This window comes from Vanellus vanellus, assembly GCF_965231255.1.
Source record: "Vanellus vanellus genome assembly, chromosome: 13".
In the NCBI taxonomy this organism is placed as follows: Eukaryota; Metazoa; Chordata; class Aves; order Charadriiformes; family Charadriidae; genus Vanellus; species Vanellus vanellus.
In genome coordinates, this window is record NC_138918.1 from 19690663 (window position 1) to 19713330 (window position 22668).

Below are 22668 nucleotides of genomic sequence, written 5' to 3' on the forward strand. Positions count from 1 at the left end.
TAAATATCTGAGCTGTCAGGACAAGGCAGCTGTAAAGTTTGCTTTTTCTTTCTACAGAATTAACAGAGGAAAAAGGAGAAACAGATAAATCCATTGCAGCAAGGAGACTGCACCCCCTTGGAAGACGTGGTTTGTAGAAGCAGCAGTGGGCAAGTGCTGCTGAGTCTACAGCCGGTTTCAGAAGACTGAGCGCAAGCACAAAGTGCCTGAAGGTGAAGTCCCACTGCTACAGCAGATCACAGCAGGACTTCCAGGCACCTCCTCTGAGCACAGCAGCGATGCCCTCCGCAGGGACGGACCCTCACCTCACACCAGCTTCCTTCTTTTTGCATGTGAACAAAGCACAAGTTCCACAAAGCCGCTGCCACTACAGCCGGCTGATTGTTCCCCCTCCCCAGGAGCTCTCACAGGCAGTTAACTTGCTCATGTTCTCCATCAAAGGCCAGGATACCAAGAACTCCATGTAGGACACTTTTCTGCTTTTATTTTAAAAAAATCCAGAACGGATCCAGTAACAGTTTTATTATCAAGGAAATTGTTTTACCATAAGCAGAGAACAGACACAGGATGGAGCAGAAGGCTCAAACAAGCAAAGTACTTAGCTTCCGCATAGCCCCTTTTGTAAGAAATAACGTTACAGCTAAATTTGAAGTAACCCCTCTCCTTGAGAACAAGGGCACTAACCTAGCTGCAGATCTGAACGTTCTCTAGCAGTGTAACCAGCCTTCTCCTTGCTGTTCACAGGCCTTACTGCCTGCTCACAAGTACTCAGATCCACAAGGAGGGTCCGTACAAGTGTTACTCTCCTCCCGGTTCCAGCAGGACTTCCATCTCCACCCTTTGATTTAGTGACATGGTTTCCAAACTTTGATATCAGATTTAATACACCATCGTGTCAAGTATCAGAAATAAATGATCAGTGAGTCCTCAGGTGCCTCAGTTGAATACCACAGGGCCAAACACTTAGAACTTCATCTGGCATGAATTAACTTTCATCAAGTGACAATTTATCTAGCAGACACATCACTAAGTTTATACATTAAAGAATTTTATATATAGAATACTGCAAAAACACAGTAAGTCTGAATTCTGCCCATTGCTGCTCAGGAAGGTCCTTTCTCTCCCAAGCGTCAAGAAATCGACCTCTTCTTCATACTCTAGTCATGGCAAGACAGAGACTTCTTATTGCTTCTCTTCCTTCTGATCCCCTGGACTTCCAGAGCCCTCTCGTTCGGAGGCCATCTGTGAAAGAGTTGGCTTATTAGTTGTAGTAACAGCAAAATGCTTCTCCCAGATTTTTTTCTCCTAGCTAGCTGCTTAGGTTCATTCTAGGCTGAAGCAACCCTTCCTTCAGTGAGAAGTGGAGAGTGGAAACCATCCTCATCTCTGCATGACATCTACTAAGAGGCAGGAAATTATCTTATCCAAGCTTACATCGCAGCGCTGAACGTTTTCAGTTTGACATCAGGAAAGCAGCTTTCCCCAGTAAGGAGAGCTTAGCACCACCAAGGTCACCTGGGCAGAGTGTGCCACTTCCATCCCGGGAGACTTCCCACAACAGCTGAAGAACACAACTGCCAGGGCGTGAATGGGTGGGCCTTTCAGCGGGAAGGAGAGCGAGAAGTAAACCCCGATGGCCTTACTACTGTGATTTGAGCCAGACTGAACGGGAAGGCTGTTATACAATCAGCCTTAAAGTAAGTCCAGGCATTACTTTACTTCTTTAGGCACTCTACATTCTCTGTCTGTGCTCTTCTTGATGCTCCTTTTGAGTTTCCAGTACTTTTTCATACAACACCGGACAGAAATGTAACACACCGCCTGAGAGACAGGCTACCTACGGCAGGATGGCCAAGACTTCAGGCCTTCAACTCTACCCAACTTTCTACAGCAAGTGGCACTCTGAGGGAGCTGCACCGAGACTCAGCGCCACCTCCAAGCACAGCTCTTGCCTCAATGTTTGGTGTCCCCACTCCAAGGGCCATCAAATGGAAATGACCGTGAACCTACCTTCTTGTATGCCATTTCAAAGAGTTTCAGAGAAGCCTGCTGCAGGCTGGTTGCTGCCTGCCTGATGTTTTCTCCCGTCTCAGTATCTTTACGAGCCAGAAGTTCCCTCATTTTAGCGATTTCTTCCTTCAATTTGTTGCACTGCAAATAAGTCACAAAGAAACACAATGAAATCCTGCACTTTATTCACAGAGAATCTCGTTCCTGTCACTTCACCCACCTACTGGCCACAGCAAAACTACCGCTTTTTTTGCCAGAAGCCCTGAAATTAAGTCTCAAACTGAGCCATACGCTCTGCCAGGACTAGGGCTGTGCTCAGTTCCCAACGGGCACCTGTCCACTTCACTAAATATGCCACAGTTGGCATTAATCGGTCCCCTTGTTTGCCATCTCAGCAGAGGCGCCAAGGACAGAAAGCCCTGCAGAGACTGAAAAGCCCGCCAAGGATGTGAGCTGCTCTCCCTGGCACACCTCCTCAGTGAGTCAGTCACCCCAGGAGCCGGGGTAAAGGGAAAAGAAAGCTGGTTTTCATCTATATTTAAGGCATGTCAGAAAGCCAATGACTAAGGCTGTTCACCACCCTGGTTAATCCCTTTGTTGCACGTGGGAGAAGGAGCAGAGAGACAAATAAAAGCAATACGGTCTCATCCCAGCCCCTGTAGCCATCTGTCAAACGCTCCGCACAGTCTGGCGTTTCTCCGTCAGACTGGCATGCTGCTGGAGAGGCAGGGCCTGGAGAAGCGAGGTTACTGGGGGACAGCTGCGCTGGCAGTGCTTGCTCAGCAGTGTTCACACTCAAAACGTGGGCAGAGTTCTCATTCAGACCCACGGGAAGGGGAAGGCCATCGATGCCTTGTGTGTCAGGCCCCCATCTCCACCCAGGCAGCACAGGGCTTCTTCCAAGCTCTGCTTCCCACTTCCCTCTCGGTATCCCCCGAACGACATTACAGGGAACAGCAGCCCTTGCAGGGAACAGGGATTTAGGCTCTGTGCTCCTGAGACAAAACTCCAGTGATCATAATCCCAAACACAGTCATCCAATATCCACCCTGGAAGAGAGGAGCTGGTCTGAAAAACAGCGTTTGAACTGATCAGAGCCTACTTACCAACGAACTATAACCTTGTTCCCTCAAATGCCTCGCAGAGGCCCTAGGAGCTCTTTAATTCTTCTTCCAAGAGTTGTTAAGTTGAAGATTGTGCAATCTGTTTTAAACTTGGTTTTTGAAATTCGTAACGCAGAAATTAAACTGTCACTTCGAAGGGTATGAGAAAGCACTCCCTTGATACTAAATATCCACTCCAAAGATAGAAGAAAAATCAGAATTAAGTGGATACAGTAATTTTCGTTGCCTCCAAGTTCTTGGGTGCTGTGTTTGTACTACCGAGGCTGCTGGGACTGCACAGCAGCTTTGCCTTTGTCCCTCTGCTATTACACTGGTAGGCTCTGTTCATAATCTCGAGCTTTTGAGCAAAGCTCTCCTCTCACACAGGCCACAGAGCAGCTCTTATCAAATCACTGCAAGGCCAAGTCAAGGACATAATTCAAGCAGAAGCCCTTCATTAACAGCTTCTCAGGCTCTCAGATCTTCAGTGACACCGAACTCGCACTTTGAAATAGGATATTTGCTATTATCCAAACCATATTCTTCTAAGTATGTCCTTACATCCTCCTCTCAGCCATGCTCATCCCACTCATCAAATGCAAAAACCAGAAGAACTGATGGCTGTGCCATCTTTCCACAGCATGGAAATACACACGGAGTTGGTGCCACTGGCCAGAGCCAGCTATGAGTCAAGTGAGAATTTGAGCCAAGACACAGTAAGGAATCTTACCTCCTTTACTGCTGCGGGATCAGAAACTACCTACCTCATCTGCTGGCAGCTGATCCTTGAACTCCTCCATCTTAGACTCTGTATCATGGATGATGCCTTCAGCCATGTTTACAGCTTCCACACGTTCCTGGGTAAGAGAAGTCATAAGTGACTACTGCATACATCACTGAGTTGGCTACACATGAACAAGCAGCTGACATTTCTTTCCCCGAACTGCCACGTTCAATTCTAGCTCCCACCCAGGGCCCTTCTAAATGGCAAGGCAGGAGGAAGAAATGCAAGCAAACCATTTCTAGATGCATTCTGGCACCACAAAGCCCAAAGAGGCAGTCTTTGCAAGGCAGTCCTCACGCTTTCACATGTAGCGAATCCCACTTTCCTGGAAGCGGAAGCGACTAGTACAGCACTACTGCTGGCACGCTGGAAGAGCCAGCAACTGCAGAGACAGTGCTCTCTGCTCTGCTCCTCGGGAAAGCAACAGAAATCTCAGAAAATATTCTTCAGCTTCTTCATCAACAAGGACACCTGAGACAACTAAAACGCTGGGCTGTTTTACTCACCTCTCCTTATTACAAATGCCTGAGGCATCTCAACAGTGGAAAACCCCCACTGTGCTAGGTAAGAAATACCAGTTCCTAATGTCACCGTTGCAAAGACAACGGGGTACTGGGTAGGCTGTAAGTACAGAGGAGCAGTACTCCTGCTGAGACGTAATTCAGTCCCAGAGTCAACATGAACTATTTCACCAGCAGCCGTCTCTGGGACACCTAACCCTCTCCATCTGGAAGAACAGTCTACCCAAAACAGGGTTTGATAACACTCTCAGGAAGCTAACCACTTACAGTGGAAAGCTGATGAAAAATAATTTTGTTTCTACACTGTGTCTTCACTCTTTGTGGGATGTCAAAGTTCACAGCAGGATGCCGAGTCCAGCAGAGCGACAACTCTGTTTATGCATTCATGATACTTCCATGGCAGTTAAACCACGATCAGAAAGGTGCAACAAGGCAATTTTGACCATCATAATTATACGTTAAGCAAAGAGAAGCATTAGTTAAGAAAGCAATCTAATCACTCTGATAGGTCACTCAGCAGAGATGAGTCCCACTTCGGAACTATGCCAAGGAAGAACTTATTCAGCGATTTAAGTTACAAAATCAAAGTAAGGCAACAGGAAAAAGTTTTCAGTGCAGCCTCTCAAAATGCTAGGCCAACACCTATGCTTCATGGCAATGATGCAGTTATCTAAACAGTGGGACTTTCAGACTGAAGTCTTAAAAGGTTCTCCATCTAATCTAAAAAAGCTAATAAGCCAATGTTATGTGGCTTTAGTGCTTTCGAGGCAAGACGATGCTGCTTCACATGAATTTATTCCATGGATTCTCTCCTTTAGTCCTCTTCTGATGCCTTCAGTACTGAGAGTGAGATTTACAGCACTGCCTGAACACCTGAGACAGGTTTCTACAGGCTAGGAGAACACAGTGTGCCACTTTCAGCAATCACTAACTATATGCTGGTGCTATATCCCAGAGTAGGACTTCACTGTGTCCGCTTAGAAATCGATGCTCTATATTTAGCAGCATAATTCATTAGTACTACCCTCATTAAACCAATTAGTTCCAACCATTAATCCTATGTATATCACAGGTTCAGTCACTCAACCATAGCAAGTGTCAGTCTTTTCCTGACAAAGTCAGTGGGGCTTGCAAACACCTCCTGATGGCTTCACCTGCACTGAGGGCAAATGCCGCGCTCAGGTGAATACAGCATTCAAGATGCCACAGTGAGATTTTAAGCAGTATGGAAAGCAACTTCCCACTTACAAGGGAAGAGGCTGAAGGACAGCTTTGCTTGGCAGATTCTATAAATCAAGTTTTAAAATAAACTCTGAGAAAGTAACTTAAATATCCCCGTACTGCCTCCATTTAAATAGAACATCGCTGTGAGAAGCCAGCTGTAGTAGGCTAGCTTCAAATAAACAGCCAAGATAACAGGCAGGTGGACAGCAAAGAGCATTGATGATAAAAAGCAAACTAGAATTGCAAAGCTCAAAGCTGTTTGTCATGGGTAACAGGCAGGCGAGTTTGCTTTCAGCTGCCTCCATGTCCCAGTAATTCTTCAGGGAGGAATTAAAACGCTAGTCCCGTAGGGCAAGTTACCTAACCCAAACCCAAGATCCAAATGCCTCTGCATACATCTTCTTACAAGTCTGGAGCGTAAACTGGATGTAAGGAAGCAAGCAGATATTCGGGTAACCGCACAAGCAAACAGCTCAAGACTGTACAGACCACCTCCTTCAAAGGTGGGCACAGTTAACAGCACACAACAGTAATAACTGGCAGGTACGCCACTAGCTGGAAGATACCATAATGATCACATTACCTTTCTTCGCCTGTCTTCCTCTGCATATTTCTCTGCATTCTTCACCATGTTCTCAATTTCATCTTTGCTAAGGCCACCAGAAGACTGGATAACAACTGCATTAGAGAAGAAGCGTTAATGTCCCCCCTATATTTTTTTTTTCCTCCATTAGTGGCAAAAAGTATAGTCTAAATTTAAGCTAATTTCTGCAGTAAAGCATAATTTCATTGCAAGAGAGGACCAAAAACCAGGATATTGCAAAGTCCAAAAGAGGATATACTGATATCCTCATTAGAAAGAATTTTCTTACATAGTATTTGTCAACGGTACAAAACCCTGAACAGAGACACACACACATGTCCTTTGGATGTGGATGCGGGATCGGCAGTTCAGCTTTATAATCAGGAGCACGTTTGCACACAGATAGGCAGCTAAAAAATTCTGGTTGCCTATTATCAGGAGACGGCTATTCAGAGGTAGAAGGCTGCCACACATTGAAAATCTACAAGGAAATCAAAGCAACAAGCAGCGTGGTTTTGGTAACAAGTTTCTGCCACAAGCCAAGCAGCACGATGAAGGAGAGCATATACCTTCAAGTTGCCAATACAGCGTTAACTATTTTTCTTAACTGGAGCATGCCTTTGATTGCTCAAGTGGTTGTCTCCAATAAACAACTGAAGGACAGTAGAGAGACTTCCCAGTTAGAGGCACAAAAGAGATCTATTTTGTATCAGGGGAATCTACAAATGCTTCAAATTAATTTTCTGAGCCCACAACAGAGCCTTAGAAAATGTCAACAGTGTCATTAATTACCCCAGACCAGCAGGCCTAACACTTCATTGCACTACAGAGCAAAATATACTGACAGCTTGAAGTCCCCAAGCCTCCTGCCATTTAGAGACGTTTCCAGCCTAAATGGATGAAAATTAACAAGGTGGTAACGCAAAATACCTGATGCTTCAAGACACTTGAATTTCAAGACCTTTGTAATGAAGTAATTAGAAACAAAACAGGGTCTCGGCACAGGGCTGATCTGTTCAGCTGTGCTTGACATGCCTTGAATTCAACAGAGATCTTCCCAATTTGATTTCTCAGTGAAAAGTTGGCACCTTCATGCAGGCAGCCTCAGACAGCAATCTCTTCATGTGTTAGCACAGTGCACTCCCAAAGGAACAGAGTGCCCAGAAACACAGCTCAAGAACAACTCTCATAAGGTGCCGGATTCCCAAACCCCAATTTCTGCCCTCTTCAGGGTAATGTAGGGCAGAATGTCACCGCTCTGAGTTCCTCAGTGACACGGGACACCCCTGTAAGCAGCAGGAGCACTGCTCCACAAACACCTGTGAGCCCTCAGTTAGCCAACCTGTATGCCCAACACCTCTCTGGGGACTGCAGCACTGCTGAGACATACAGAAAACCCCAGGAAACGGCTATGCTCTGCTGAAACATTGCTATAGCAATCGCAGCAGAGAGCAAGACCAAGGACGGACTGGCATATAGTGCAAAAGTGACTTGGAATGTGGTAAAATCCTGCCAATGAGGCCTTCTTTGACCTTGGTATGGACAGATGCTTCATTTCTGCCTAATGTGCAAGGACAGAGCATCCACTGGTGGCAATCTCTGTCGGAAGGGGCAACAGAGTGCTATGTGTTTACAGAGGCTTTAGTTCCTTAAAATGAAGCTACAGGCCAGTTGTCACTCCTCCCTTTCCCTATTTAGTTTTGCAGTAACTTTGTCCCCCTTTCCAGAGGAGGCTGTCTAAGACGACTTCAACTGCGTCTATGCTGCTCTGGCAACAGATTGCTTGTGTCATCCTGACTCTTCATCAAGTAAGATGCACCACAGTCCCCACTCCTGGGCTGTGGGATGCCCAGCAGGGCAGCACTCCATTACCTCTGCAGTCACCTAGTGTTACCCTCAGTGCCCAGCGTGCTATGGCACCATCACTGCCCCACACCTTTCCTCCTCCTCCTCCCTGGGCGGCATCCAAGAGCACTTACTTTGCTGTTCGCGTCCAGTGCCTTTATCCTTGGCCGACACGTGAACGATACCATTAGCATCAATATCAAAAGTGACCTCAATCTGGGGCACTCCACGTGGTGCTGGGGGAATCCCAACCTGAGAATGAGAAGTGCTTAGCCATTAGCTACCACACAGACACGAGCTCAGGGTACATCACTCCAGTTTTGGGCACGTTATCTTGGAGATCTGTCAGTTGAATTAACTATTAACTAAGCCCGCGAGCCAAGTCCTCTAGATGTCTGTTGGCATCATGTGGTGAATTAGCAGTATCTAGATTTAACAGGATACAGATTTCTACCCAGAACAAGAGCATAGAAACCAGAAGAGGTAGTCCCCAAGTTTGGTTTGGAGATGACACAGGTTCTGCTTTATTGCTAAGCAACCCACTCTTCCCCTCCAGGACATGGCAGGATGCTCTACTTCCTCAGTTCTGGACATGACTGGACTTCACTGACTACCTTGAGGCTACCTCGAGGATACCATATTAAGAATGACAGGCAGTGCAGCTTCCTTCAAAAATACAAAAGAAAGGCAAAGCCCTTCCCTTCTGGATGGCTCTACCTAGCAACAGCAAGTTTAGGCAAACAGTGCCAAACTTTGCCAACACTGACCAAACCAATTCCGCACAGGGAGCTGGTTAGGCAGCCACACACTGCACACAGGAATTCTCCAGTAAGCAGGACGGTTCCACAGGCCTTCACAGAAAAGCAGGCTAGAAATGAGTTTTCACTAGGGACTGTGGGTTGTCTTTGCAACACCAGAGGAAAGGCCCACGTTCAGGTTATCTGCTGCACAGGCCTGGTACTACAGAGCACTTTTTGCCCTCTGTGCCCAGAAGTGGGGACAGCCCTTCTATGTGATCAAGTCCTAATGCTGCAGTAGCCCCTGTGTCACATAAGGCTTCTTAGAAACTCTGAGCTCCGTCTCAAATGCTAGTTGCTCCCCTGCCACCAAAAGGCAGCCCCAGAATCAGGCTGTGCCTTTAGAGACTGCTTTTTTACTACAAATAGGGTTAGATGTCTTTTGTAAGATGACTCTCCCCAACACTGCCTTCAGGGGTCAACTGAAATGGAGAAGGCTTTGGACCTCTCAAAGAAGGTCAACTCTAAGGTTGTGAACACTGAATCGCCAACGTACCAATGTGAACTGGCCAAGAAGTTTGTTGTCACTAGCCATCTCTCTCTCCCCCTGGCATACTTTAATCTCCACTTGAGTCTGCCCATCAGCAGCTGTAGAGAACACCTGTGCAAAAGGAACAGAAAGTTATTGGATAGGTAGTAAATTGCAACACGTGAACAGCTGCAGTTACAAGCTGACTAAACAACATGAAAAGGAATAAAGAGAAGCTACGTTGAAGAGCTAAAGAATCATTAAGTGTCTGTTGTTCCCCTGTTCCTCTTACAAAACACCAAGGCACCAAGACTAGCAACGGCCAAGCTCACCGGCATCTTGTCTTATATGCACTTGAGCACATGAAAGCTGGCAATGCCACGCCAGCAGCAGGCTCCGGTGGCAGCCAGCCACATTACCAGAACATTTCCTCCTGAAACTGCAGGGCTCCTGCCCCAACCCCACACCCCAGAGAGAACAAGCGTTATCAGTAAGAGCACACACTCACAGACCCAGACAAGGCAAAGCGAAAGAAAGGATCACACCCGAGTCTGTTAGGGCCCTACAATACAGGGAAAAAAGAATTCCTTCTGAGGTATGCAGACTAAGAAAGGTGGTCTCAAAGGGTGCGGTGCTCAGTTACAGAAGGTCTTCACACAATTCTTCTTCAGAATGATGTGTTGACAGTTACATCATGGCACACACACTGCAATCATGACCAGGCCACAAACATCCTGGGGTATCTTGGCACACATTAACCCAGCTTACCTCCCCTCTTGGGCACACTAATAATCAACAGAGGTACACAGTGGCTGACAGCAAATCTGATTTCTACGGTGCTTCTCCTTGCCAGATGAGGAGACAAGACTATATACTGGGATGCTTTGGGTAGCCTTCACTGGGTGTTTTGAGACCACCACAAAAGACCCCCCCATCTAGAGTCAATTTGTACCTGGCTCTTCTTAGTTGGTATGGTAGTATTCCTGTTGATGAGCTTTGTGAAGACACCTCCCAGTGTCTCAATCCCCAAGGAGAGGGGAGTTACATCCAGCAGCAGCACATCAGTAACATCACCAGCTAACACGCCACCTTGAATAGCTGCACCAATAGCAACGGCTTCGTCAGGATTAACTGCTTTGCTAGGAGCACGGCCAAACAAATCCTGTACAGTCTGCTGAACCTGAATGGAGAGAAAGCACAACTCATATGCAGAGTGAACCATTACTACCCAGTGCTGTGGCCATAAGAACACGACAGCCTTGGCTAAAGGTCAGTATCTTTATGCTCCTGCCGCTGTATAACCCTGTGGCATGACAGAAATACTAAGCTTCAGGCTTGTGACTGCTCCCTAATTCCCTATCTTCCACGCACCCTGTTAAATGCACTCGTTTCTGTCTAGACAACACCTTCTCTGGAGACTTTCTTGCAATCAAGTTTGCCAGCTGCCGGTCAACCTACATCAGTCCTTTCACACAGCCCAGCGATATTCAGAAGGGATCACTCCATGCTTATCAAGCAGAAGTCAAGGACTGCTCTCCGGGAACTTGTGCAAGCCAACACTGGGCAGAACGCAGCTGTCAAGGACAGTACAGCTGTGGAGGCAGAGCACAGGGAAGGTAAAAAAGATCCAGAGCAGAAGGACAGTTCGTCTTGTTTGTGTGTAATAAAAAAAAAGGGGCGGGGGGAGGGGGGGAATTGTATGAAGTGCAGTATTTAAAAAATATTTAATGGGCAGTTTCACCAGATAAGTAGATCTGCTATGTCAGCTGATAGTCTGTGCTGCATTATTATCTTTCCAACTGCTCTGCCCTTTTGGAAGGATGTGCTCACGATTGCAACAGATTTACTGCTGAAGTATCCAGATGGGAGCACAACAAGGTGTCTACACCAGCGCACAAGCAGTCTGCTCCTCTGCCTTACCAGAGAAGGGTAGGGGACTTTGTTTTCCCCAAGTACACCCCTTAAGCACACATGGGCACAGGTCAGCACAACGCGCCTGGAAAACTGTGCCGTAAGCAAACGTCCAACTCCTCTGCACTTAAGCCAAGACACATCTGCCAGGAGTCATCATTACAGAGGAAGACACTCCGTATGAGCATATAATTAAGTGCGAGTCTTTCCTTCTGGAGGCATATTTTACAGTACAAAAGAAACATTACTTCTAACCACCCACTGTATGTTTCCTGGAGCACTGGCCATGTGAGCGCTCCAAAGAAAGCACGTTCCCTCCTAGCGGGGTGAAGTGAACACAGCAAGGTACAGAAGAGAAGGCTCTGTGCTGTGCATAACATACAGGCACTAATCTCGGAGCCAGAGCTGTAACTACAGGCACGCAGGAAACCACTGTATAAGCTCAAAGCTATTGGGGGTTATAAACAGGGCGTAAAAAAGTAAAAGTAATCATAAAAAATTAAAGTCAATATTTAAGTACTGTCTCCTACCCCCAAAGGATACATAACACTTCAGGAAGGGCTTCCCCACTTCTAGAAGTGTTTTTCATCACTTTATACGTAGCTAATCACACACAATTTTTCCTTGATCCAGCTGGAACAGCAGGGACTTTGGGAAGGTACAGCACAGTTACTCCACTTGAGCTTTGGCCAGAGCAGTAGCTTGTTTACCTTGTTGCTCTGGTTCCCCTGCCTGGGTGACCTTCTGCACACACACTAGTGTCACCTCCAGCCACCAGGCTCGTTTAACAGTTAGGGACGAAAAAACCCCCATGACCAAACCCCAAATCAGTCCCAAGCAGGACGATTTACACACCGAGCAAGGACCTGCAAAACACAAATCTTAAAAGCAAACAAATAGTCCAAGCCTAATGGATCCCTACGGAATGAGATTTTGATGATCTTGGTAGAAAAAGGACAAGCCGTACCCTTGAAGGGAGCGTGTACGTACATGTTCACCTCTGACTTCGGGGGAGCTGAGCAGTAGTCTGCATTGCTATGAACAAGAATAGTAAATCACCAGCAGACAGCACCTTATCTGCAAGACTGTGCATGTCAGCAGAGCAAGCTTTTAAGTTACCTGTTGGTGCTTATCACCACATAACACAAGGGCCAGGTATTAGGTAATGAGTGTTTGGAACAGCCCGTTAAATATGCTTGACAACACCCAGCCTCACACAGGTAGCCGAATACAGGCAATCAGCAGGTAACAGAGCTGTTCTGCTTGGGCAGCATCTTCACAGCTAGCTGTAAGTGCTCTACACAGGGCAAGAAATCCACTGGAAGGAGAGGATTACCGACAGGTTATTGTTGACGTGTACCTTTATCGCACACTGAAGTCTAAAACAAGAGAAAACACCCTATGTATCTGAACGATGCTGCTTGTGTTTGGTCAAGTTGAATTTTGAACTCCTGATACCACCCACTTGTCTTTGTAAAGTGCAACTCAACTACAGCCCCCAGATTCAAACTGAGCTAATTAAACAGGATGAGAGAGTCCCTTGCCACTGCTTTCATGTGACTACTTAGCACATCTGCTCTGCTCTGGGAGGTCATTCAGCTGCTGGAACTTTGATGTTACCAGACTCCCAACTTTTCTGTTACAGATCACCCTTGACAGTAAGCACCAGCTAGCTGTACCCGCTTTGCCCATAACAGATGCACAGCTCATACCTTTGGCATTCTGGTCATGCCGCCGACGAGGATGACTTCACCAATGTCACTCTTGCTGACTTCAGCATCCTGCATGGCTTTCTGGCATGGCGCTACTGTCCTTTTGATCAGATCAGCTACAATGCCCTCAAACTGCGAGCGACTCAGCTTCATGTTCAAGTGCTTTGGTCCAGAGGCATCCATCGTAAGGTATGGCAAGTTAATATCAGTCTGCAGCACAAAAACAGGCATGGAGTGAAAAAACAGGAATGGAAAATAAGGCAGCTACGTACAGGTTTTAGATCAAGTTACAGGTTCTGTTCTGCCTGCACTGAAACATCTATGTGCCTGTTCACACTGCAGCCCAGTCTTTAAGTGGCAGCAGGCATAATTTTATGTTTGACATTTCAGACAAGAGATAGGAAAATTATTTTGTTACACATCTCATGGTTACAACAAAAAAGTTCCAATTTTAACACTGTGTTATTTTGAGGTCTTCTCTTATTAAGAAAAACAATTTAATTTCTGTCACAGCCAGGAGGTAAGAGGTGAAATATTAGAAGTGACAACCTTAATCTTCTTCCTTTAGCACAACACAGAAGAAAGCCCATCTTCAGAGTCCCAAAAGATTTTGCCAAATGACTAACATTTCATGCAATGTAAGCTACTTGAAGGAAAAAACTCATGACTGTTTTCTAAACGCAAACAACTCGTGTTCAACAGCCAGTCCATTGCCATTTAACAGAGTTCCATCAGTACCAAGGACCATAATCTCCACTTTTCATAGCTATTTGTGAACAATCTTACAAATTCACATGCTGGGTTTTTAAAGAAAATCTTATACTGAAACCATCTTATTCAAGTGCTGAGTCATGCCGACATCAAAAGATATTGCAAATCAAAGCAATTAAAAACATTAATGCTTTAAGCTCTAGAGATTAAGTTTACACAAGAACTAAACCCACATTACTGGCTAGAGGTGTGCATTCACTTTATAAATAGCATGGTCAAAAATATTAGGAGAAAATAGGGCCAAAAGCAACTTGTTTTCCCTTCACTGCTAAAGAGTTAAGGAATTCAGTTTTTCCTGGTACGAACAGACTGCATTTGCCAACTCTTGAGCTAGTAAAACAGAGCCTGCTATGTCTCTGGCAGAACTATGCATCCATTGTGACTGGCCTAAACTCCTTGCTATGAGCTCCCCATGGCCAACAAAAAGACCACCATCAAAAAAAAAAAAAGTTTATTCAGAACCTAGAAATTGGCAGAGACCCCATTTCAATTACTATATAATTGACCTTAATTTCACTTAGGCAAGACTATTACACCACCAACTTGCTGCTTCTCCAGCTCCTTATTCAGTAGTGAACAAAGGACGTGCTTGAATGCATTAATATACAAAGTGAATGGAAAAAAGAATAGGCAACATATACCCCCTTTTTCTAGGCAACTCTTCTATATGCAAGTAAGTAAAGATTCTTTATAGAAATTATTTCTTATTAGACCAATTAGCTGTTTCAGTGGAATGAGTAGGTTTTGGACCTGTTTGCACAAAGCCACAAGGGCTTTGAGTAACCCAGCAGTACTAGCTGCAGCTGAATTCCCCGATTCCCATCATACTTCTAAAATACATAACAAGTTGGAAATAAGGTCACATTCCCTGAAAGATCAGAAAACAGTGTCAGAAGAAAGGCAAAACACAGCACCCACTACAATTCTCACCTTCCGACAACTAATTGTGCTCCTAAACAGTCCACCCTGCTAAAGGACCGTCTGTTAAAGTGATGCCATTTGGTTACACAGAAGCTTGTTCTGCCACCACAAGCAAAAAAAAAAAAAAAAAAAAGCAGCAATTTCATAGAGCTTTGTAAACAAAAATAATGCAACATGTATCACAATGTTTTACTTGTCTGCTTTGAACCCAGCCACCTACCTGCACAGATGACGAAAGCTCACACTTTGCTTTCTCTGATGCTTCTCTCACCCTCTGAAGGGCCATGTTGTCTTTAGTCAGGTCAACACCCATCTAAGTAACAAACAATATGGGTTAACAGACTCTCAGCTTTTGCACAGGAGTCACGGAAAGCTCCTCTTCATTGCAGTTCACCTTCCTATCACTCTTGACTGTAAATGTGTTTGTAGAAAAACAGCCCAATATGTGCACTTCTGCTGACATCTCTCACTTCTGGCAAATGTATTTAGCATTTCAAAAACATCTGCTAGCCCTCTCTGCTCTGGAAGTGATTATACAGTAAGCTTTTCCAAGCTTTAATCTGTAACTGCTGCATCACAGAATACAAAGGCAAGACTGAATTAGCAAAGCAGTTGGAATTACATGAAGTTTCCTACAGACAGCCAACCCTGTATTATGTGCATCTGTGCTGACACATTCAATTGGACCACATATTTTTATTATTAAAAGTAAGCAGACTATGGATAAAATAGTCCTGCTATGCTAAAGGAAAAAAGGCAGAAGTCCTGCTATTCTATGTCTTCCAGGAGAGGAATATTCCACCTCAAGAAAACAAGTGTAAGAACTGGAAGCCAGGCTAACATGTAATACTCTTAAATTTCAACTGTGCCACAGATTACTAACCAAGTCCCAGTAACTTAAGAAAATTCCTCTTCTTCTATAGAAGTTAAGCGAGGTTGGAAAACAGCGTAATGCAAGATTGAATTCCGGTGAGACACCTTACCTCTCTCTTGAACTCTTTAACAATATGCTGTAGCAAAGCCTGGTCAAAATCTTCTCCACCTAAGAAAGTATCACCGTTGGTGGACTTCACCTCAAAGACTCCCTTCTGGATTTCCAAAATAGAAATATCGAAAGTGCCGCCACCCAAATCGTAGACTGCAATACTACAACAACGGATACAGAAAAGCATTACTTTCTAGACAAAGTTGTGTGGCTCATCAATTGTTCTCCACAGGAAATGAAGTGTGCAGAATTCATGTTGCTGTCCACAAAAGTTAAAAGCCTCTCTAAAGACAGCGGTAAACAAGTTACACAGCGTTACATGTTTCTTGAGCACTGAGTCCACGTGGAAGTCTTCTCTGAAAGATGTGCTGCACGATGCTTAACCTTGTCTGTTATTTCAGAGAGGGCGGTTCCTCCTTCTTCAAAAAGAGATGTTCACATCCAGTGACAAGGACAGGGACACCAGAACCATTATGAAACATGTTTTTCAAAATGTGAGGCTTTCACAGCACTATAATCTACAGCAAAACCACAAAATCAGTAACAAACCCCCTGCATTTATATAACCACCCCTGACAGCGACAGAAGGATGAATGCAGTCAGGGAAGAAGATGCAAGCTGTGGATACCATGCACCAAACCTCAGCAAACCTCTTGTGCTTCACTTCAGCACTAACAGTGACAGCCTCTCACCCAGTTGCCCTTAGCCACACCTATCACTGCCACTAGTAGGTAAGATAATTAAATTGACACTCAGCTTTGATAATGAAGTTGTACCTGCAAGTTATGAACTCGCTTTCTTTAATAAATATGGTTGGCATAGAACAGAGGTGACATTACACAGCACTGACTCACAGCTGTGAGTCTACTCTGGCAGAATTCCAACCAATGATTTTAAAAAAGCAGAAAGCAGAAAATGCATTTACAAAGCAAATTACAGCATGCTTATTTAAGAGAGGGTAGGTGTTAGGAATGGGCACTTACACTTTGTCTTCAGACTTGTCCAGACCATAGGCAAGCGCAGCTGCTGTTGGTTCATTGATCACCCTCAAAACATTCAAGCCAGCAATCTGCCCAGCATCTTTTGTAGCCTGAGGAAAAAAAGAGGAAGAGTGCTGAGTACGGAGAGAAACTAAATGGAATTTGTAAGTCAGAAAAGGTTACAGCTTGGTGAATACCTGTCTCTGAGAATCATTGAAGTAAGCAGGGACTGTGATCACAGCATTCTTTGCTGAATGTCCCAAGTAATTTTCTGGAGGAAGAGGGAGACAAAACAGAAAGTTATCCTTATAAGAATACCACCAAGTTGTTATTACTTAGTTTGAAATCATTTTCCTGAACAGACAGAAGACAGGCTTGCTGCCCAAGCACTTGCTGCTTCCTGGGAAGATGCAGAGGGATCTGCACAGAAATAAAGTCCTTCTATATAACATGGAACAGTCTCTAGACTTCTGACTAGAGCACCCCCGCAATTCCATCGGTAACTGGATGCCACTAGTGAGAATTTATCTGAGAGCTTAAATTTTCTTCTTAGTGTGAGAGACTGAAGTTGTTGAACACTCCAAAGAAACAGAAAACATGTGATGCATTTAAAACTTACTCATTTTCATCCTGTTTATAGTCTGCTGTTGGTAACATTTATACAGTACAATATACTAACTTTATAAGCATCTGAGACATCAAGTCAGGAAAAATATGCATTACACCCTAATTTAAGGTCACAAATTTCTCTCAAAAAAGAGAAGGATGTAATCAGATTCAGACCTGCTAAAAAATAAGAATGTGCACGATTCAGTGAGAATGAACAGACAGGATTTATGCCTATGCGTTAGCGCCGCATAGACCTTACATGCTGTATTATTGCGTGTGGTTTGCAAAGCCAGATCATTCCATAGTTGAATTCATGTAGCATCCAGGACAAAAGCCAACAGACCTACAGGAAGCAGACCCCTGCTTAAGGCAGAGGAACACTATCCTCAATCAGATTCATCACATCTAGATGCTCACATACCACGTACTCATATTTTACGCTTGGGTGGAGCTTTAGCAAGTGTCCAGGACCTCACACTGAAAAAAAAATAATCTTTGCATGAAGCTTCAGTAACAACCTTTAGTCCTGCCCTCCAAACACCCATCACTGGATGCACAACATTTACCAAACAAGCCTGGGGAAGGCAGCTACTGACTATTATCTCTGTATATTATACTTGGTTTCCACAGAAACCACATTAGGAATTGAAAAGGAAAAAAAATATTTCTCCAGGCCAATTGATATTTTCTGCTAATGAAGATTTAAACTCATCACTGGCTAAGAAGCTATGCATTCAGCCCCCAAACTGGGTCCCTTGAACGCTCCCTTTCTTGCTACGTATCTAGCAGCTGATACACAACCTAAGAAGTGGCTAAGAACACAGCCACTCAAAACCCTGGCTGCCACAGCCCGTGCTCAGCTGCAGCCAGGGAAGCACAAGAACTGCAGCTTACAAAAAAAGGAGCTCCCGCTTCTGAGTAAGTGTGCATTCAATTCGATTAAAATTCAGTATCAACTCAATCGGTATTCAATTTTGATAAGAGTATGTTTTAAGTAAAGCACTAATATCTTGCCAAAGATCCGAGATTGAGGTAGGCACTGATCTTCCCTGAGGCTTCGAAACAGCCCATCACTGTACCCTTCCATGATCTGCCCCATATAAGGGACTGCTATACAAGGATTGCCACACCCAAAAAGTACCTTTAAAGCTGCTGCGCTTCCATTTACCACAGGCCAGCACCAAGGTCAGACTTGTGCTCACACATGGCAAAGATCAATCTGTACCAACCTGCAGTTTCCTTCATCTTCATGAGTACAAAGGCACCGATCTGGCTTGGAGAATAGAGTTTCCCATGAGCCTCTACCCAGGCGTCACCGTTGGAGGCACGGACAATTTTAAATGGAACGTTCTTACTAGAAAAGAGAAGAATTCTACACTCAATTTCTGTGTCAGCATACAGCACAAAACCCCCTACAATTAGTATCAGCGGATGAATATCTACAAGTTCTAGACAAAGAATACTGAGCTTGCCAAGAGCAGCCTCAGATCCAGGGAGTCCCAGAAGTACCAATACACTACTACTGCTTTTAATCAGCTACATCATTTAATCACTAGCCTTAGGTATGATCATACTGCTTTGATTGTAAATGCCCCTAAGAATGAGAAAAGTCTTCATGAGTAGATGCTGACAATTCTGCACTGCCATCAGGATGGCTTTTGTCTTCTTTGCTGAAAACCTTAAGATGATCAGTAACTAATGTAGTAAAATACAGCTAGGCCCTCAGAACATAAGCAATGAATCCTTGAGACTCAAGGGCATAACTACTTCACCCAGAAAAGGGTTATATTCTAAAACATAACATGTCACGTTATACAGCATTGTATTTTACACATTCCTGCTGGTAGTGGAATTGCTCTCAATGCTCACTTACATATCCTTCTTGACTTCAGAGTCATCAAAGCGCCGCCCGATGAGACGTTTGGTGGCATAGAAGGTGTTGTGTGGGTTAGTTACTGCCTGCCGCTTTGCTGGCATTCCAACCAACCGTTCGCCGTCAGCTGTAAATGCAACAACCGAAGGTGTTGTCCTGGCACCTTCAGAGTTTTCCAGCACCTATGTAAAAAACATAACAGGATGCCATCAAAAAACATTGCCTCTGAGAACAGTAATTTGGGACATTCAACTTCTAATAATGCTACTGCAAGCCAGTATTCATTTTCTTTACTTACTTTTGCTTGCTTTCCTTCCATAACTGCCACGCAGGAGTTTGTTGTACCCAAATCAATTCCAATAACGGCACCTTTAATTGCTTCTGAGCTGTAAAGCGTATTATGGGAAAAATAAAATTACTACTAAAGGAAAATAACTAGCTAGCTAGCAAAAAAGCCTTCTATCCTGGAGACATGATTTCTTTTTTTCCACCAGATGTTGAAGCAAATATGCATTGTATTCTGACCTCAGGTGTTCTGTCGCTGACTCTTATACAGGAATTTAACCTTGTGCCTCTGTATTCAATCAGATCACACATAGCTAAACCCTTGCTTGTTTATTTAAACAAGCAAAACACTATTCTTCACCAGAATAATCTGTACTACAAATATTCTCCACATCCCTTAAGATTTTGACAAAAAACAAAGTCATAACTAATACTGTCTGAAGTTTCCTGGACTTGCTTTGGGCTATTTTTGATGTTTAAACATGTCTGAAAACATCCACCTGGAGTCAAAACGCTAATAATAAATTGTACTGGTTTATTTACCACTGCTTAGCACGAAGAGAAGAATACAAGAAGACAACAAATTACTAAATGCATATGCAGGGTTCTCTGAGCCAGAGACCATCTGAGCCAGATAACCATCTTTTGATCCCGAGGAGCAACAAACTAATTCAGTTCTGAAAATTGGGAGTGGTTCTTACATAAGACAAATTTGAATTTCCTCCTTCTTTCTAGGAAGTCCATATTACCCTCTTCAAGGCTACAGAGAACTCCTGAATCATAATTTTGCCTTACAAACAAAGCCATGTTCTGGGATGAAGAAAGCATACAGATGGCAGAGCAGGATCATGTTTATTACCAGGCTATCACCTTCTCACTCCCCAAGATGCTAAGTTGCACTAATTCCAGTGCAAATAACATGAAGCAGTGATCTTTGAAATGTGCAACTGCTCGGTTTCTGTGTACTAACCAGAACTGGGCAGTTTTCCTAACACAAACAGATTTCCCATTCTGTGCCCTGAATCAGCATCAGCCACAAAACATCTGACTAAGTTACACAACTAACTACTACTCTTTTCCCATTATCTTGCAACAAGAAAAGCAAGTAATTAAAACCCGAGCTGTTTGAAATAAACTTTATCTGTAGTGAAACAGAGCCACGCATTATTCTTGTTTCATGCCAGTGTAAAACAATTTGTTCCACCAATTTTTAATTTATTTTTAAATCAAACAAATCTCAACAATCCACATTTTGTGGATGCTGCTGATGGCAAGAGAATGGGGGAAAAACAATTCGTAAAGTTCCTCTGGAAAAAAAAAAAACAAGTAAAGGCATGAAGACACAGCCTTAGGAAAGTGACACACATAGGTACTATTCTTATCTTGATGGTTTTGCTCCATTACTCCACCTCTGACTCCTAATTAGTTTTGGTATCAGGAGAAGAGTATACATAAATATGAAAACATGAAAATGGAAAGAAATACTTACGCGTATTTTCTACTGGATGCTGCTCTGAGAACATTTTGACTGAGGCCATTCCAGAATGTCTGCAAAATAAAGACATTCTACTGAAAATTTCATTTTAAACATCAAGTGATCTTCAAGTCAAGACTTTCACAGGTAGACACCATAGCGACACCACCTACTACAATGTTTTATTTTTAAAAATTTATGGGCAAGCTAAGAAAGAATTTAGAAAAGATTCAGACTGCCATAAAACCCCAATTACTACACTTACTCATCTGGCATAGACCTGATTTGCATTACCAGAACCAAGCTATTTCCCCTCACACAAACCAGTCCATGAATATGCTACCAGGCAAAAGGCATTTCAGTAAATTAACTCTGAACCTTCAGCTTTCAATGAGCAGCAGCAGATAAACATTAACCCCGTTTCTCAGAGCTTTATGCCCAGTCAGCAGCAAACGATCTACTACACCTCCTGAAGAATGCGCAGTCGAGATTTTGCATCAACTCTTAAGATTTTTTTACAGTGCCAAAACTTCGCACGTGCGAATCGGTGGCTCGGCGAGCTCTGAACGCGTTATCCCTTTTTCTGTTTTGAGCTTTTAATAAAAACGCTTTAATATAGAGAGGAACGGGACACGGACGTTTCGCTCGTTCCTCAAGACACTGGGCCTCGCCGCGCCCCCGGAGCGAGTAAGGGCGTAAAGGCCCGGCCCAGCACCGTGCCCGCGGCGGCGGAGAGCGGCCCTGCGCGGGAGACAGCGACGAGCACGGCGGGGCCCGGCGGCGGTGCCCGGCCAAGAGCTGCCCTTCCGTGCCTCCCCCAGCCTGATCCCCGCTGCCATTTCCACACACAGGGGGAAGTGGGGGGGGGACGACGACGACAAATTGAGCAATTTTACCATAAATCTCCCTGAAAGCAGGCCCCGGCGCGTGCACACGCTCCCCCAGCGCCACCCCCTCCTCACCCCACCGCCGTTAAAGGTTTTCTTCACAAAATCTCCTCAGCACTTTAAACAACCCAACGGGCCGGCGACACAGGCCCGTCACTCCCCTCCCCTCCCCCTCCATACCCCCCCTCTGGGCCTCCCCCGTCCCCTCAGCGCCGCCGACCCCCGTCCCCGTTCGCCCGGGCCTCCCCCGTCCCCTCAGCGCCGCCGACCCCCGTCCCCGTTTGCCCGGGCCTCCCCCGTCCCCTCAGCGCCGCCGACCCCCAGACCTCCCCCGTCCCTCTCCCCGCACCTGGACCCGCCCGGGGGGCGCGGGGGCGGGGGCGGCGCGCGGCAGGAGCAGCGGGAGGCGCGCGGCGGCGCGGTTGGCGCTGAGCATGGCGGAGCGGCGGCGGACCAGGCCGGCGAGAGGACGAGGGGGGAGCGCGGTGCCGCCGCTCTTCTGGAAATCTCCACCCACGTGGGCCGCGGGGGGGTGTGGAGGGAGATGGCGCCGCAGGACCTCCGCCGCAGGCTGTCCCGATGAACGCCTGATCTTTCCGCTCGCTTTCGGCGCTCCGCTGGGGCACCAGCACGGGAGGCGCGGATGCACGCTGCCTCCCTGAGACCGTGAGAGGGGCCGCCACCTCGGCCGCCGCGGACTGGAGCGGAACGCGGGCGCCGAAGGGGCCCGGTATAGACCGGCACGGTGGGGACAGCCCAGGTCCTACGGGCGGCCGCGCACTCAAGGTCGGACAGGATAAAGCGCAGGACGATTGCAGCGGCCTTGCGTCAGGGTGGGCGGCACGCATGCGCCGTTCGTGCCGGAGCGCCGCATGCGCTGCTGGCGCTGCCCAGGCGCATGCGCGGAGAGCGCGCGGTGGCCGC

General features: G+C 45.6%; 1 protein-coding gene across 1 annotated transcript; it reads right to left on the reverse strand.

Moving 5' to 3' along the window:
* Positions 1–458: 458 nt before the first annotated feature.
* Positions 459–22246, reverse strand: HSPA9 (heat shock protein family A (Hsp70) member 9). Its single transcript, XM_082489945.1, has 17 exons — positions 22094–22246; positions 20873–20931; positions 19397–19484; positions 19099–19280; positions 18455–18579; positions 16814–16887; positions 16620–16726; positions 15635–15797; positions 14872–14964; positions 12960–13169; positions 10289–10516; positions 9364–9468; positions 8205–8322; positions 6226–6320; positions 3878–3970; positions 2011–2151; positions 459–1242 (listed from the first exon to the last, which is right to left on the reverse strand). The coding sequence occupies exons 1-17, from the start codon at positions 22178–22180 to the stop codon at positions 1183–1185; spliced, it is 2028 nt and encodes a 675-aa protein (XP_082346071.1). The 5' UTR covers positions 22181–22246; the 3' UTR covers positions 459–1182.
* Positions 22247–22668: the final 422 nt, after the last annotated feature.